Source organism: Leucoraja erinacea, unplaced genomic scaffold (assembly GCF_028641065.1).
Source record: "Leucoraja erinacea ecotype New England unplaced genomic scaffold, Leri_hhj_1 Leri_194S, whole genome shotgun sequence".
NCBI classification, from domain to species: Eukaryota; Metazoa; Chordata; class Chondrichthyes; order Rajiformes; family Rajidae; genus Leucoraja; species Leucoraja erinaceus.
Window position 1 is genome coordinate 132,501 of NW_026576095.1, and position 17,500 is coordinate 150,000.

The following is a 17,500-nucleotide window of genomic DNA, read 5'->3' on the forward strand; positions in this document are numbered from 1 at the left end:
TGTAGATAGTCTTCAACATGGTCCAAGGAGGTCTTCAACATGACACTTTTTTCAAACTCTTGTAAACTCGCCAATTAGGTTGCCGCAGTGGGACAGCCCCATAACCACTGTCTCTGGTCTCTTGCTTGTTGTGAGGGTGTGTGTGTGTGTGTGTGTGTGTGTGGAGGGGATTATAACCTCTGTCTCTGGTCTCTCTCCCTCCCTCTCTCGCTGGCCGCCTGGTGCCCGTGGACAGGGCTCGTTCCTGGAGTGCCACCCTGACTTCCGCATCACCCACCGCTTCCACAAGGGCTGCGTGTCGCAGCTGAACGGCATGATCTTCTGCCCCCACTGCGGCGAGGATGCATCCGAGGCCCAGGAGATCACCCTGGCCAAGGCCGACACCTCCAGCACCGCCCCTCTACCCCCACCGCCCCGCGCCCAGGACCACCTGCTCAACGGCCGCCCAGACTCCACGCACGCCAGGTGGGCAGGCCGTCACCGGGGTGGGGAGTGGGGGGGAGGGAGGGAGGGGATGGGGGGGAGGTGGGGAGGGGAGATGGGAGGAGAGGGGTGGGGAGGGGAGGAGAGGGGTGGGGAGGGGAGGAGGTCGGGAGGGGGGAGGGGGTGGGGATGGGGAGGGGATGGGGAAAGGGGAGTGGCTAGGAAGGGAGGGGACAACGGACAAGACGCTGAACGGACACGACGTCTCCGGGGACAGGATTGGACCGACACGTTGTCAGTCATCGACAAAGGTCAGCGATTGTTCCAGACCCCAGCGTCCATCACATCAATGCGGGGTGGGGGTGGTGGGGGGGGTTGAGTGGAGGAAGTTGAGCTTGCGTTTGTAAAATGTTGGCGGTGACTCCAAGCTGTTGGCGGTGACTCCAAGCTGTTGGCGGTGACTCCAAGCTGTTGGCGGTGACTCCAAGCCGCTGCCGTTGTCACCGAGGCTTCCCAACGTCATGTTCCTTCCCCGTCAGATTCTAAGCCAAGAAACAAACGCTGAACGGACATGAAGACGAAATGATAAATAGTTATGAAACACTTTTTAAACATCTATATTTGCTGCAAGAATATACACACAAATTTATTGTTTTACAATTTGAAAATGAAACAAGGTGCAACAATTTAACTATTTGTAAATTTACAAGGTACAACAAAATTATAGGAATACAAATCAACTTAGAAATTGTAAGCTAAGGCTGTTAGGAAAGCCAATCCTTGTTCTTTATTATAAGATTTGCAAATAGATTTTATTCTTTGGTTAATGGCAGCATCTTTTCTGTTGGGTGTTGAAATGTTAATCCCTATAGACACCTGGTCGATGAACATTTCTTTTGATGCTTGTTCGTTTCTGATTGTTTTAAGTAATCTGGCCACTGTGGGATAAGTTACACGAAGCCTCTTTTTAAAGGCCCGATGCCATCCTTGTAGAGCATTGTTTGCTCTTGGCAAATTGTCCTGAATTCGAGTGTGGACTGACCACAATTCGCAATCGTAAAGCGGTCTACTTCGCCTCCCGCTTTGAACTGATCCCAACCATGTACTTTCGAAGTAAACTAAAAAATCCCGTAACATTTCTTCAGTTTGGGCATTCAAGGAGCGCACCAATTGGCCGAATATTTCTTGGACATGGTCAGGGGGAACGAAGGCAAGAGCTTGTAGCTGTTTCATGAGAAGTGCGTTGTCAGGCTGGGCGTACCATTGTTGCAAGCCACGAGCTTGGATATTTTGCCACAGACATTGGCCAAAATGAAAGAAGCACCCATAGACCGACGTGTTTGGGAAGTTCTTTATAAAACTATTAATCGCTGTTTCTTCAAAGTCGATTGTGATGGAAGTTGGATCCAGGACTCCTCTATCTTTCAAAAACTGACAGATCTCGTCGTAGGTTTTCTCTTGCTTGTTGCCGGTGACACAGTAGACTAATGGCAAGGTTTTGCCTCGTGAAACATTGACGTGTATGGTGTAAAGATGCTTTCCCAGTGGGGCCGAGTCAAACGTGCCATCGCCAAACCACGTCTGGTTTTGGGACAAAACTTCCAAATTCTTCTCAGTCGATAAGATAATCACAGCGGGACTTTCATACATTCGAAGGTTTTCTCCGTGTGTTGTTGTACTCAAATCCTCATTCGTGCTAGCGATTCTTGCCCCTTGGTACTCAGGGACTCTCGTGGACATTTTTCAAAAAACTTCACGAGCTTACCGCGTTTCCCGAGTACCTGCCGTTAGCTTTACGAGCCGCTAAGAGACGTCCCGAGCTCCGACGTACCCGCTACGCACATTCTATGTGCTTACCACGAGTTTGATTTTTTTTAAAACTCGGGAGAGCTCTTGGGTAAACTCGTACAGTGGGACAGGCCCTTTATACTATCTTCCTGCCACCATGTGCTGTTTTAACAAAGTCCATGGTCACACTAAAACATTTCTCAGAAAGTAAAGGTCGGTTACTATTTACCCACTTGCCCGAGGGATTAAACAGAATTATATTTGTTTTTCAGCTTTTCGATGTCAGGGATTAAAAGAAGTTTCTATTTGTTTTCTTTGCGATATGTAAGATTTTTTTCCAGCTTTTTGGCGTCATGTCCGTCCGGCGAACGATTGTTTCTCGGCTTAGAATCAGACGGGGAACGAGCATGACGTCGAGAAGCCTCTGTGGCAACGGCAGCAGCTTGGAGGCACTGCCGCTATTTTACAAACGCAAACTCAAGCTCCTCCCCATCCTCCCGTCTCCCCCCGGCCAGTGATGTGATGGACACGGGGATTTGGACCATCTACTGGTCCAAGGTGTCGCGCCAATCATGTACGTTCGGCGGCTTTTCAACGTCATGTCCGTTCGGCGTTGTGTCCGTTCGGTGTCTTGCCCGTTGGGCATCTTGTCCGTTGGACGTATTGTCCGTTGGACGTCTTGTCCGTTGGACGTCTTGTCCGTTGGACGTCTTGTCCGTTCTGCGTCTTGTCCGTTCGGCGTCTTGTCCGTTCTGCGTCTTGTCCGTTCTGCGTCTTGTCCGTTCTGCGTCTTGTCCGTTCTGCGTCTTGTCCGTTCTGCGTCTTGTCCGTTCTGCGTCTTGTCCGTTCTGCGTCTTGTCCGTTCTGCGTCTTGTCTTGTCCGTTCTGGCGTCTTGTCCGTTCTGCGTCTTGTCCGTTCTGGGTCTTGTCCGTTCTGGGTCTTGTCCGTTCTGCGTCTTGTCCGTTCTGCGTCTTGTCCGTTCGGCGTCTTGTCCGTTCGGCGTCTTGTCCGTTCTGCGTCTTGTCCGTTCTGCGTCTTGTCCGTTCTGCGTCTTGTCCGTTCTGCGTCTTGTCCGTTCTGCGTCTTGTCCGTTCTGCGTCTTGTCCGTTCTGCGTCTTGTCCGTTCGGCGTCTTGTCCGTTCTGCGTCTTGTCCGTTATGAATAAATATAATTTTGTGTAATCCCTCGGGCACGGGGTAAATAGTAATCGATTTGTTCACTTTCTGGGAAACCTTTTAGCCTGTCCATGGATTTCGTTAAGACATCACGTGGTGGCAGGAAGCTCCTCCTCGATGGCTACACGTACATTGTGGACAAAAAGGTCAATGAGACCATTTACTGGAGGTGTGAGAAGCGCGAAATCTGTAACGCTCGAATCAGAACGATAAACGATACTGAGCAGCGTAACGCTTCCAATCACACACACCCTCCCGACGGCGCTCGCAATTGCGTTTTGAAAGTCTTGGACACAATGAGAACGCGAGCTGAGCATTCGGAAGAAGTGACAAGTAGTGTGATCAATAATGTCACGGAGGAATTGCCAGCCAGTGTTGCCGGTGCCCTGCCCAAGAGAGAAACACTGGGTAGAATCGTAAGGCGGGCAAGAATCGCTAGCATGAATGAGGATTTGAGTACAACAACACGTGGGGAAAACCTTCGAATGTATGAAAGTCCCGCTGTGATTATCTTATCGACTGAGAAGAATTTGGAAGTTTTGTCCCAAAACCAGACGTGGTTTGGCGATGGCACGTTTGACTCGGCCCCACTGGGAAAGCATCTTTACACCATACATGTCAATGTTTCACGAGGCAAAACCTTGCCATTAGTCTACTGTGTCACCGGCAACAAGCAAGAGAAAACCTACGACGAGATCTGTCAGTTTTTGAAAGATAAAGGAGTCCTGGATCCAACTTCCATCACAATCGACTTTGAAGAAACAGCGATTAATAGTTTTATAAAGAACTTCCCAAACACGTCGGTCTATGGGTGCTTCTTTCATTTTGGCCAATGTCTGTGGCGAAATATCCAAGCTCGTGGCTTGCAACAATGGTACGCCCAGCCTGACAACGCACTTCTCATGAAACAACTACAAGCTCTTGCCTTCGTTCCCCCTGACCATGTCCAAGAAATATTCGGCCAATTGGTGCGCTCCTTGAATGCCCAAACTGAAGAAATGTTACGGGATTTTTTAGTTTACTTCGAAAGTACATGGTTGGGATCAGTTCAAAGCGGGAGGCGAAGTAGACCGCTTTACGATTGCGAATTGTGGTCAGTCCACACTCGAATTCAGGACAATTTGCCAAGAGCAAACAATGCTCTACAAGGTTGGCATCGGGCCTTTAAAAAGAGGCTTCGTGTAACTCATCCCACAGTGGCCAGATTACTTAAAACAATCAGAAATGAACAAGCATCAAATGAAATGTTCATCGACCAGGTGTCTATAGGGATTAACATTTCAACACCCAACAGAAAAGATGCTGCCATTAACCAAAGAATAAAATCTATTTGCAAATCTTATAATAAAGAACAAGGATTGGCTTTCCTAACAGCCTTAGCTTACAATTTCTAAATTGATTTGTATTCCTATAATTTTGTTGTACCTTGTAAATTTTCAAATAGTTAAATTGTTGCACCTTGTTTCATTTTCAAATTGTAAAACAATAAATTTGTATGTATATTCTTGCAGCAAATATAGATGTTTAAAAAGTGTTTCATAACTATTTATCATTTCGTCTTCATGTCCGTTCAGCGTTTGTTTCTTGGCTTAGAATCTGACGGGGAAGGAACATGACGTTGGGAAGCCTCGGTGACAACGGCAGCGGCTTGGAGTCACCGCCAACAGCTTTTACAAACGCATGCTCAAGCTCCCCCACTCATGCTCCAGTCCCTCCCCGCCCCCCCCCTCCGGCCAGTGATGTTATGGACGCAGGGCGTCTGGAACAATCGCTGACCTTTGTCGATGACTGACAACGTGTCAGACCAATCCCGTCCCCGGAGACGTCTTGTCTGTTGGGCGTCCTGTCTTCACACAGGGAGGGTAGGTGTGGGGAGGGGAGGGGATGGGTGGGGCGGTGGAGGTGTGGGAGTGGTGGGGAAGGGTGGGGAGGGGAGGAGCAGGGCGGAAGGTCGCTTGGTTCCCGCCCCCCGCCACTCAAACCATGGCTGATCATGGCTGATCTATCTCTCCCTCTCAACCCCATTCTCCTGCCTTCTCCCCATAAACCCACGATAGATCAGCCAAGACTGAATGTTGGAGTAACTGGGATGGGCAGAATGGCCCAATTCGATCCCTGTGTCTCATGGACAGTTTAGTTTAGAGATACAGCGCGAAAACAGGCCCTTCGGCCCACCGGGTCTATCCGTGCCGACCAGCGATCCCCACACACTAACACTATCCTACACACACTAGGGACAATTTTTACATTTACCAAGCCAATCAACCTTCAAACCTGCACGTCTCTGCAGTGTGGGATGAAACCGAAGATCTCGGAGAAAACCCACGCAGGTCACGGGGAGAACGTGCAAACTCCGTACAGACAGCACCCGCAGTCGGGATGGAACCCGGGTTGTGCGGCGTGTGGCAGCAGCTCCACCCGCTCCAACAAGACCTTCTGTGTGAAGAGCCGCTCGGTGCCCCAAAACACAGCAGGGTCCCGTTGGTGGGCGGAGTAGGGGGGGGGGGGGGTCTGGGTGACAATAGACAATAGGTGCAGGAGGAGGCCATTCGGCCCTTCGAGCCAGCACCGCCATTCAATGTGATCATGGCTGATCATCCACAATCAGTACCCCGTTCCTGCCTTCTCCCCATATCCCCTGACTCCGCTATGTTTAAGCCATATCTAGTTCTCTCTTGAAAGCATCCAGAGAACCGGCCTCCACCGCCCTCTGAGGCAGAGAATTCCACAGACTCACAACTCTCTGTGAGAAAAAGTGTTTCCTCATCTCCGTTCTAAATGGCTTACCCCTTATTCTTAAACTGTGTGTGACCCCTGGTTCTGGACTCCCCCAACATCGGGAACATGTTTCCTGCCTCTAGCGTGTCCAAACCCTTAACAATATTATATGTTTCAATGAGATATCCTCTCATCCTTCTAAACTCTGGAGTGTACAAGCCCAGCCGCTCCATTCTCTCAGCATATGACAGTCCCGCCATCCTGGGAATTAACCTGGTGAACCTACACTGCACTCCCTCAATAGCAAGAATGTCCTTCCTCAAATTAGGGGACCAAAACCGCACACAATACTCCAGGTGTGGTCTCACTAGGGCTCTGTACAACTGCAGAAGGACCTCCTTGCTCCTACATATGGGGGAATCCAGAACCAGGGGCCACACAGTTTATGAATAAGGAGTAAGCCATTTAGAACGGACAACATGCCATTCGCTTTCTTAATACCAAGAAGCATTGGATATATCTACGCTGCCGTCCCTCAATATGGTAGAGGGGGGTGGGGGGTGATGGAGGTGGGGATCACTAGGGTGGGCCGTGGCTTTGCGGACGGTGTTGTCAACCCATCTGTTCCCTCCGCCCCCCTCCCCCCCCCCGAGCAGCGCCAGGATGAGCGGGAACGGCGAGGCAAAGAGGTGGAGCCTGGGGCCTCCAGCGGACGACATCGACAGCTCGGGCCCCGCCATCACCCTGGCCAACGGCAAGGTGCTGTCTGCTGTCGGCCTGCCCACCGGGCCCGGCAGAGAGGCCCTGGAGAAGGGGCTGGCCCTGCAGCAGTCCGAGCGGTGAGTGGGGGCCCAGTGTGTGGAGGGGAGGGGCAGTGTGTGTGGGGGGCCCAGTGTGTGTGGGGGGGGCCCAGTGTGTGGGGGGGGCCCAGTGTGTGGGGGGGGCCCAGTGTGTGTGTGGGGGGGGGGCGGCAGTGTGTGGGGGGGGGGGGGCAGTGTGTGTGGGGGCCCAGTGTGTGTGTGTGTGTCGGGGGGGGCCCAGTGTGTGTGTGTGGGGGGGGCCCAGTGTGTGGGGGGGGCCAGTGGGTGTGTGTGTGTGTGTGTGGGGGCCCAGTGTGTGGGGGGGGGCCCAGTGTGTGTGTGTGGGGGCCCAGTGTGTGTGTGTGGGGGGGGGGGGCAGGTGTGTGTGTGGGGGGCCCAGTGTGTGTGTGTGGGGGGGGGCCCAGTGTGTGTGTGTGTGGGGGGGGGGCAGTGTGTGTGGGGGGGCCAGTGTGTGTGTGTGTGGGGGGGGCCCAGTGTGTGTGTGTGTGGGGGGGGGGCCAGTGTGTGTGGGGGGGGCAGTGTGTGTGGGGGGGTGGCCCAGTGTGTGTGTGTGGGGGGGGGGGCAGTGTTTGGGGGGGGCCCAGTGTGTGTGGTGGGGGGGGTGTGTGTGTGGGGGCCAGTGTGTGTGTGTGTGGGGGGGGCAGTGTTTGGGGGGGCCCAGTGTGTGGGGGGGGGGGCCCAGTGTGTGTGGGGGGCCCAGTGTGTGTGGGGGGCCCAGTGTGTGTGTGTGTGGGGGGGGCAGTGTTGGGGGGGGCCAGTGTGGGGGGGGGGGGGCCCAGTGTGTGGGGGGTGGTGGGGGTGTGTGGGGGGGCCAGTGTGGGGGGGGGGGTGTGTGTATGGAAGTGTGGGGGGCCCAGTGTGTGTGTGGGGGGGGCAGTGTGTGGGGGGGCCCAGTGTGGGGGGGGGGGGTGTGTGGGTGGGGGGTGGGGTGGGGGTGGGGGGGTGTGTGTGGGGGGTGTGTGGGTGTGTGTGGGTGGGTGTGTGTGTGTGTGTGTGGGTGGGGGGTGTGTGTGTGGGGGGGGGCCAGTGTGTGGGGGGGGGTGGGGGGGGGCAGTGTGTGTGGGGGGGGGCCAGTGTGTGTGGGGGGGGCAGTGTGTGGGGGGGCCCAGTGTGTGTGGGGGGGCAGTGTGTGTGGGGGGGCAGTGTGTGGGGGTGTGTGGGGGGGGCCCAGTGTGTGTGTGGGGGGCGGCAGTGTGTGGGGGGGGCCAGTGTGTGTGGGGGGCCCAGTGTGTGTGGGGGGGGGGCAGTGTGTGTGGGGGGGGCCCAGTGTGTGTGTGGGGGCCCAGTGTGTGTGGGGGGGGGGGTGTGGTGTGTGGGGGGCAGTGTGTGTGTGGGGGGGGCCAGTGTGTGTGTGTGGGGGGGGGGGGCAGTGTGTGGGGGGGGGGTGTGTGTGGGGGGGCCCAGTGTGTGTGTGTGGGGGGGTGGGGTGTGGGGGGGCCCAGTGTGTGTGTGTGGGGGCCCAGTGTGTGTGGGGGGGGCCCAGTGTGTGTGGTGTGTGGGGGCCCAGTGTGTGGGGGGGCCAGTGTGTGTGTGTGGGGGGGGTGTGTGTGTGGGGGGCTGGTGTGGGGGGGGGGGGGGCAGTGTGTGTGTGGGGGGTGTGTGGGTGTGTGTGGGGGGGGGTGTGTGGGGGGGGCCAGTGTGTGGGGGCAGTGTGTGTGGGGGGCAGGTGTGTGGCAGGGGGGGGGGGTGTGTGTGTGGGGGGGGCCAAGTGTGTGTGGGTGGGGGGGCCCAGTGTGTGTGGGGGGGGTGTGTGTGTGGGGGGGCAGTGTGGGTGTGTGTGGGGGGGGCAGTGTGTGGGGGGGGGCCAGTGTGTGTGGGGGGGGCAGTGTGTGTGGGGGGGGGTGTGTGTGTGTGGGGGGGGGGCAGTGTGTTGGGGGGGGGTGTGTGGGGGGGGGGGCCCAGTGTGTGGGGGGGGCCCAGTGTGTGTGGGGGGCCCAGTGTGTGTGTGTGTGTGGGGGGGGTGGGTGGGGGGGGGGGAGGGGGGGGGGGGGGGGGTGTGTGGGGGGGGCCCAGTGTGTGTGGGGGCCCAGTGTGTGTGTGGGGGGGGGCCCAGTGTGTGTGGGGGCCCAGTGTGTGTGTGTGTGTGGGGGGGGCAGTGTTTGGGGGGGGGCCAGTGTGGGGGGGGGGGGCCCCAGTGTGTGGGGGGGCCCAGTGTGTGTGGGGGGGCGGCCAGTGTGTGGGGGGGGGCAGTGTGTGTGGGGGCCCAGTGTGTGTGTGTGTGGGGGGGGGGAGGGCAGTGTGTGGGGGGGCCCAGTGGTGTGTGTGTGGGGGGGGCAGCAGAGAGGCCCTGGAGAAGGGGCTGGCCCTGCAGCAGTCCGAGCGGTGGGGGGGGGCCCAGTGTGTGGGTGTGTGTGTGTGTGTGTGGGGGGGCCCAGTGTGGTGGGGGGCCCAGTGTGTGTGGGGGCCCAGTGTGTGTGTGTGTGGGGGCCAGTGGTGTGTGTGTGTGGGGGGGGGCAGTGTGTGGGGGGGCCCAGTGTGTGTGGGGGGGCCCAGTGTGTGTGGGGGGCCCAGTGTGTGTGTGTGTGGGGGGGGGCAGTGTGTGGGGGGGCCCAGTGTGTGTGGGGGGGGCCCAGTGTGTGTGGGGGGGGGGGGGCAGTGTGTGTGTGTGTGTGGGGGGGGGGGCAGTGTGTGGGGGGGCCCAGTGTGTGTGGGGGGGGGCCCAGTGTGTGTGGGGGGCCAGTGTGTGTGTGTGTGGGGGGGGGGCAGTGTGTGGGGGGGCCCAGTGTGTGTGTGGGGGGGGGGGGGGTGGGTGTGGGGGGGGGGGGTGTGTGTATGTGCGTGCGTGTGTATGTTTGTGTGCGTGAGTGTAAGTGCGTGCGCGCGTGTGAGTGTGTGGGTATGTGTGTGCGTGTGTGGGTGCATGTGTGTGTGCGTATGCGCGTGTGAGTGTGTGGGTGTGTGTGTGCGTGTGTGTGTGTGAGTGTGTGTGTGTGTGCGTGTGCGTGTGTGGGTGTGTGTGTGTGAGTGTGGGTGTGCGTGTGTGTCTGCGCGTGTGTGTCTATGTTGTATAGAAGCATCCATTCATTCATTGCACACTGTGAGGAGAGGGGGTGACGTGAGGATCTCCGTCTACGAGTTGCTTGTCCTCCCACAGATGTCTGGAGCAAAGCAGCTCCTCCCACTCCCCCGTCCGTCCGTCCACCCCGCCTGGGGGGTGCCGGCGTTCGTTAATTGCCCCCGTTACGGGGGGGGGGGGGGGGGGGAAACACAAAGTTACCCGCCCAGTCTGTAAAACACCGTACCCCCCCCCCCCCCCGTCCACACTCCCGTCAGCTCAGCATGACTCCTGCATCGTGCCACTGTAGTTTAGTACTCTGCCTGTTTAACCCCCCCCCTCCCCCCCTCCCCCCCCACTCCGTCAGCTCCCCCCCCTCTCCCCCCCCCCTCCCCCCCCTCCCCCCCTCTCCCCCCCCCCCCCTCCCCCTCTCCCCCTCCCCCTCCCCCTCTGCCCACAGGCGTAAGAAGCTGCGCTTCCACCCACGCCAGCTGTACCTGTCAGCCAAGCAGGGCGAGCTGCAGAAGGTGCTCCTGATGCTGTGTGAGTCTCCGGTCGGTCGGTACCAGCATGGGATGGGTGGGGAACGAGGGGAACCACTTGGGCAGCCTTGTCCTGGCTGAAGAGTGTCTCACCTGCTCTCTACGTTTAACACCCGTGTCCTGAAAACATCGACAATAGACTCTCCAGAGATGCTGCCTGTCTCTGTCCTGTCCCGCTGAGTTCCTCCAGCTCTTTGTGTCTATATATATATTTAGTTCCTGGTACTTCTGGCTGTGGTTTGTTCTACCATGCTTGCCAATATGTCATGGTGACCCTGGCTCTGTGTTCACCACCCACTCTCCCCAGAGACAGAAGTAGTGAGCAACACTGTGGCTTAGCAGCTAGACAAGTAGACAACAGGTGCAGGAGTAGGCCATTCGGCCCTTCCAGCCAGCACCGCCATTCAATGTGATCATGGCTGATCATCCCCAATCAGTACCCCGTTCCTGCCTTCTCCCCATATCCCCTGACTCCGCTGTCTTTAAGAGCCCTATCTAGCTCTCTCTTGAAAGTATCCAGAGAACCGGCCTCCACCGCCCTCTGAGATAGAGATTTCCACAGACTCACAGACTCAATGGCAAGAATGTCCTTCCTCAAATTAGGGGACCAAAACTGCACACAATACTCCAGGTGTGGTCTCACTAGGGCCCTGTACAACTGCAGAAGATTTGCTCCTGCACTCAACTCCTCTCACAATGAAGGCCAACATGCCCTTAAGGTTCAAGGTGAAGGGGAAAAGATTTAATAGGAATCTGAGGGGTAACTTTTTCACAGAGGGTGGTGGGTGTATGGAACAAGCTGCTGGAGGAGGTAGTTGCGGCTGGGACTATCCCAATGTTTAAGAAACAGATAGACGGGTACATGGATAGGGCAGGAAGGAACTGCAGATGCTAGTTTACATCAAAGATAGACACAAAGTACTGGAGTAACTCAGCAGCTCAGGCAGCATGGGCAGGAAACGTCACCTATCCATGTTCTCCACAGATGCTGCCTGACCCGCTGAGTTACTCTAGCACTCTGTGAAACGTCACCTATCCATGTTCTCCACAGATGCTGCCTGACCCGCTGAGTTACTCCAGCACTCTGTGAAACGCCACCTATCCATGTTCTCCACAGATGCTGCCTGACTCGCTGAGTTACTCCAGCACTCTGTGAAACGTCACCTATCCATGTTCTCCACAGATGCTGCCTGACCCGCTGAGTTACTCCAGCACTCTGTGAAACGTCACCTATCCATGTTCTCCACAGATGCTGCCTGACCCGCTGAGTTACTCCAGCACTCTGAGTTTTGTTTGTGAGCCAGCCCCTGCAGTTGCTTGAGTCTAGCGTGTGCGTGTGCGCGTGTTGTGAGCTGATGCCGTGTCCCGTTTTTCTCTTCCACGTTCCCGCTCAGTGGACGACCACGATCCCAACTTCCAGAACGACCAACATAGTCGGCGGATGCCCCTGCACGCTGCCGCTCAGAAAGGCTACCTGGAGATCTGCCACATCCTGCTGCAGGTAGGTGCCAGGAGTACTGTCGGGGAACACCCCCTAGTTCTGTAGCGTCACATGTACAGGTCGCTTGGTTCATGACCCGAGTAACGGTCCCTGTTAGAATAGAATAGAATACCTTTTATTGTCATTCAAACAAGCAAAGGTTTGAACGAAATTTCATTCCCTGCAGTCATAACAGCAAGAAAACACACATAAAACTTCTTCTGCAGTTGTACAGGGCCCTGGTGAGACCACATCTGGAGTATTGTGTACAGTTTTGGTCTCCTAATTTGAGGAAGGACATCCTTGTGATTGAGGCAGTGCAGCGTAGGTTCACGAGATTGATCCCTGGGATGGCGGGACTGTCATATGAGGAAAGATTGAAAAGACTGGGCTTGTATTCACTGGAGTTTAGAAGGATGAAGCGGCAGGTCTTATAGAAACATATAAAATTATAAAAGGACTGCACAAGCTAGATACAGGAAAAATGTTCCCAATGTTGGGCGAGTCCAGAACCAGGGGCCACACAGTCTTGGAATAAAGGGGAGGCCATTTAAGACTGAGGTGAGAAAGAACTTTTTCACCAGAGAGTTGTGAATTTGTGGAAATCCCTGCCACAGAGGGCAGTGGAGGCCAAGTCACTGGATGGATTTAAGAGAGAGTTAGATAGAGCTCTAGGGGCTAGTGGAGTCAAGGGATATGGGGAGAAGGCAGGCACGGGTTATTGATAGGGGACGATCAGCCATGATCGCAATGAATGGCGGTGCTGGATTGAAGGGCCGAATGGCCTCCTCCTGCACCTATTTTCTATGTTTGTATGTAACACACAGTTCCACACAAACATCCATCACAGTGAATCTGCAAACACCTCCTCACTGTGACGGAAGACAAAAGTCTTATCTTTTCCCCTGTTCAGGCAGTCGAACTGCTGCGTCCAGGTGGTCGAGGCTCTCTCTGCCTCAGAGGGCGGTGGAGGCCGGTTCTCTGGATACTTTCAAGAGAGACCTAGAGAGGGCTCTTAAAGATAGTGGAGTCAGGGGATATGGGGAGAAGGCAGGAACGGGGTACTGATTGTGGATGATCAGCCATGATCACATTGAATGGCGGTGCTGGCTGGAAGGGCCGAATGGCCTACTCGTGCACCTGTTGTCTATTGATGTTGAAGCCCCCAGCCGGCGTTCGTAAGTCCCGCGACCGATTAAGCCGCGCCAGGCGATGAAAGGCCCTGTGACGGGCTGATTCAAACCCCGCGATTCGGGGCGGGTGAAGCTGCCGTTGCGGGAGCTCCCGAAAATCGGTCTCCAACAAGGGACCTGCGAGCTCCCGATGTTACCGTCCACACGACCTGCGGCCGATGCCTCCGAAGCTCCGAAGCCGGGACGGTACGGGCTCGGTGTGCCGAAGGGCCTGTTTCCGCCCTGTATCTCTCAACTAAACTAAACTAAACTGGCCCTTCACACCGCCTCTATGCTAGCCCGCGTTCCCCATCCGCACCCTGCACACTGAGTAGCAATGTTACAAAATTTTGAGATTTTTAAAATCAAGTCTGTAATTTATCCCATCAGATAAAGCATAACAATAAGTTTAATTTGACACCAAATTCACTTTCATATCTCAAGTATTAAAAAAAGCTATGGCCATTTTCATACTCGGAAATTAGCATCTTGTTCCCTATTGATTTTCAATGGACATTACAAAAAAGCTGTGATCTTGGATAGTCAAAAGCCCATTTCTTAAGGAAAGATTAACATTTTTAAATAGCCTAAGTGTCCAAAGATTATTCACAAATAATTCACAATATAACATGATTTTTATATCTAATTTACATTAATTTATAGGCCAAATGGAAGGAATTTAGTGTTCAATTGCTGTAAATAAATGCCCATTTAAATCGGCTTTCTAGTGGGTTCATGTGAACGCGCTGGTTTAGAACGTTCGCATCGCGCTGGATTAGTGCCCTCAAATGCCGAGAAAAATACTGCGGGATATAAAAAGCCCACAATGAACTACTCGCTATAGATAACTTGATATACAGGGTTATATATATGCCCCATTTAATGTAAAAATAAGGTACATACCTTTAATTGTTTGCTTTATAAAACCCTGGGGCTCCGAGAGGTTGCGGAGTGAGACAGTAATTTTAAAACTATTATAACTATATTATCGAGGCCTATAAAACTAATAATACCTTTTGCGACCGGGTCTTGCAGCGATTTTTCGTTAATGATTTACTAGGCTGAACATCTGCGGTTAGTACAGCCTAGTAAAAATCGCGTTTTAAACCCGCCCCCTCCAAACAGCGCCAAAACACGGACATGGCTGAGGGCAGATTCCCAATGACGATTCAGGTAGGTTTTGTAACATACCTACACTGAGCGATATTCTAACCCTCTAACCAACTTGTCTGTGGTACATGCGGTCACAGGGAGAACATGCAAACTCCACGCAGACAGCACCCAAGGCCAGGATCCTGCCCGGGTCTTTGGCACTATGGGGCAGCAGGGCTACCATCTGTACCACTGTGCTGTCTGTCATGAGTGACTAATCTTTCTCTCTCTCGCTCTCTCCCCCCCATCTCTCTCTCCCCCCGTGTGTTTGGGACAGGCGGGTGCGATCGTGGACGTGTGTGACAAGCTACAGCGGACGCCGTTGATGGAAGCCATCATGAACAACCACTATGAGGTGGTCAAGCTGCTGGCCAAGCAGGGGGCCTGTGTATTCCACAAGGTGACCAGCGCTGGGGGGAGAGAGAGGGGGGAGTGGGGATATGGGAAGAAACTGTCCTTGAACCTGGAGGTGGGCATTTCACAACAGACAATAGTTACAGGAGTTGGGCCATTCGCCCCTTCGAGCCTTTCTACACTTCTGTGCCTAGTATTGGAAATGAATCTGGTATTCTACCACTGTTTATTGATCGCCTGCGACCATTATTGATCCTGCCAGCAGTTATTGGCCAGCTATGTTGCATTTATTGAGTTCACAAGTTAGTACATGACAGGAGCAGAATGAGGCCATTCAGTCTTTTGTTCTCACGTGTCTGTGCCTCTTGCCCGATGGGACCAACACTAGCAGCTTTGCAGATGACACAAAGCTGGGTGGCAGTGTGAACTGTGAAGAGGATGTTAGGAGGTTGCAGGGTGACTTGGACAGGTTGAGTGAGTGGGCAGATGTGTGGCAGATGCAGTATAATATAGATAAATGTCAGGTTATCCACTTTGACGGCAGGTTAAACAAGGGGGCAGATTATTATCTCAATGGGGTTAGGTTAGGTAAGGGGGAGGTGCAGCAAGATCTGGGTGTCCTTGTACACCGGTCACTGAAAGTTGGCGTGCAGGTACAGCAGGCAGTGAAGAAAGCTAATGGAATGTTGGCCTTCATAACACGAGGATTTCAGTATAGGAGTAAAGAGATTCTTCTGCAGTTGTATAGGGCTCTGGTGAGACCACATCTGGAGTATTGTGTCCAGTTTTGGTCTCCTAATTTGAGGAAGGACATCCTTGTGATTGAGGCAGTGCAGCGTTGGTTCACCAGTTTGATCACTGGGAAGGCGGGACTGTCATTTGAGGAAAGATTGAAAAGACTAGGCTTGTATTCACTGGAGTTTAGAAGGATGAGGGGGATCTTATAGAAACATATAAAATTATAAAAGGACTGGACAAGCTAGATGCAGGAAAAATGTTCCCAATATTGGGCGAGTCCAGAACCAGGGGCCACACAGTCTTAGAATAAAGGGGAGGTCATTTAAGATTGAGGAGAGAAAAATCTCTTTCACCCAGAGAGTTGTGAATTTGTGGAATTCCCTGCCACAGAGGGCAGTGGAGGCCAAGTCACTGGATGGATTTAAGAGAGAGTTAGATAGAGCTCTAGGGGCTAGTGGAGTCAAGGGATATAGGGAGAAGGCAGGCACGGGTTATTGATAGGGGATGATCAGCCATGATCACATTGAATGGCGGTGCTGGCTCGAAGGGCCGAATGGCCTCCTGCACCTATTTTCTATGATTCTGTGGTCCTTGATGATGCTGCTGGTCTTGCCGAGGCAGCGTGAGGTGTAGATGGAGTCAATGGAAGGGAGGTTGGTTTGTGTGATGGTCCAGGCTTGACTGGAGAGCAGTCTATCTATAATCGCTGGCCCGAGCCGTGATCTCGCTCCACTTTTCTCCCCAGGAGTTGGACTTATCCTCGTGCCTCCACCACGCCGCCAAGAATGGGAGTGTCCAGATGGTGCAGTTCCTGCTCACCACCGGACAAGTAGACCTCAACACGCAGGTAAGCTGCACATGCTGGAGGAACTCAGCGGGACAGGCAGCATCCCTGGAGAGAAGGAACGGGTGACGTTTCGGCTCCAGACTAGGGTTGCCAACTGTCCCGTATTGTCCTGGACATCCCGTACGTTACATAAACAATACAGTTTATTGTCATTTGAACCTCAAATGAAATTTGGTTTCTGCAGTCATACCAACAAGAAAAGAACCAAGACACACACTTAACACAATTTGCACAAACATCCATCACAGTGAATCTCCTCCTCACTGTGATGAAGGGCAAAGTCTCGTCCGTCCCCTGCTCTCCATTCCTCTCCCGATGTCAAAGTCAAAGGCCCAGGCGGGCGATGGCAAGTCCCGCAGCCATTTAAGGCCACGCCGGGCGATGTAGATTGTATTGGATTGGATTTAATTTATTGTCATTGCACTTTTCAGTGCAACAAAATGGTTTAGCCTGCAGTCATAACATAGAATAAATAACAAACACTCAACACAGTTTAAAGTCCCAAAGTCATTGTCTCTTCCCACCTTGCTCTCCCTCTGCGTTGAGGTGATCCAAGCCTCTGATGTTGTGACCCCGCCGGGTGATGGTAGGTAAGTCCAGCGGCTGAATCCGTGCTCCGCGAACGGGCCGGTTCAAACTCCGCGGCCCGGGGCAGTCAAAGCTGCCGAAGCTGCCGCCCTCCAGTCCAGCGGACGCAGCTGTAGTTGCGGGAGCTCCGGAAAAACAGGTCACCACCTGTGAGCTCCCAACGATGTCGTCCACTGGCCCGCGGCCGAGGCTCCAAAGTCGGGTCGGAAGTTGAGTCGCCCCGCAACCACAGCCCCGAAGTCGGCCAGCCTCGCGTTGGTAAGTCCTGGATCTGCCTCCGCAGCCTCGAGGTCGGTCGCAGTTGGAGGCCACCAGATCCGCGATAGGCCTCAGCGTAGACGGACACGGAGACGGGGGATACGGCAGGAAAGGTCGCATCTCCCCCCCCCCCCCCTCCCAAAGAAAGAGTCAAAAAAAACGTGTGTGTGTGCGTGTGTGTGTCCCCCCCCCCCCCCCCCCCCCCCCCCCCCCCCCCCCCCCCCCCCCCCACCCCCCCCCCCCCCCCCCCCCCCCCCCCCCCCCCCCCCCCCCCCCCCCCCCCCCCCCCCCCCCCCCCCCCCCCCCCCCCCCCCCCCCACCCCCCCCCCCCCCCCCCCCCCCCCCCCCCCCCCCCCCACCCCCCCCCCCCCCCCCCCCCCCCCCCCCCCCCCCCCCCCCCCCCCCCCCCCCCCCCCCCCCCCCCCCCCCCCCCCCCCCCCCCCCCCCC

At 55.0% G+C, this 17,500-nt stretch overlaps 1 protein-coding gene across 1 annotated transcript in view; it reads left to right on the forward strand.

The window, feature by feature from the left end:
• Positions 1-17,500, forward strand: part of ehmt2 (euchromatic histone-lysine N-methyltransferase 2) — a 76,843-nt gene that overhangs the window by 29,900 nt on the left and 29,443 nt on the right. The window contains exons 17-22 of the mRNA XM_055666123.1: positions 236-465; positions 6,762-6,944; positions 10,382-10,464; positions 11,858-11,964; positions 14,545-14,667; positions 16,105-16,206. Of these exons, the coding sequence (XP_055522098.1) occupies positions 236-465; positions 6,762-6,944; positions 10,382-10,464; positions 11,858-11,964; positions 14,545-14,667; positions 16,105-16,206 (828 nt within the window). The remainder of the gene's footprint in view (positions 1-235; positions 466-6,761; positions 6,945-10,381; positions 10,465-11,857; positions 11,965-14,544; positions 14,668-16,104; positions 16,207-17,500) is intronic.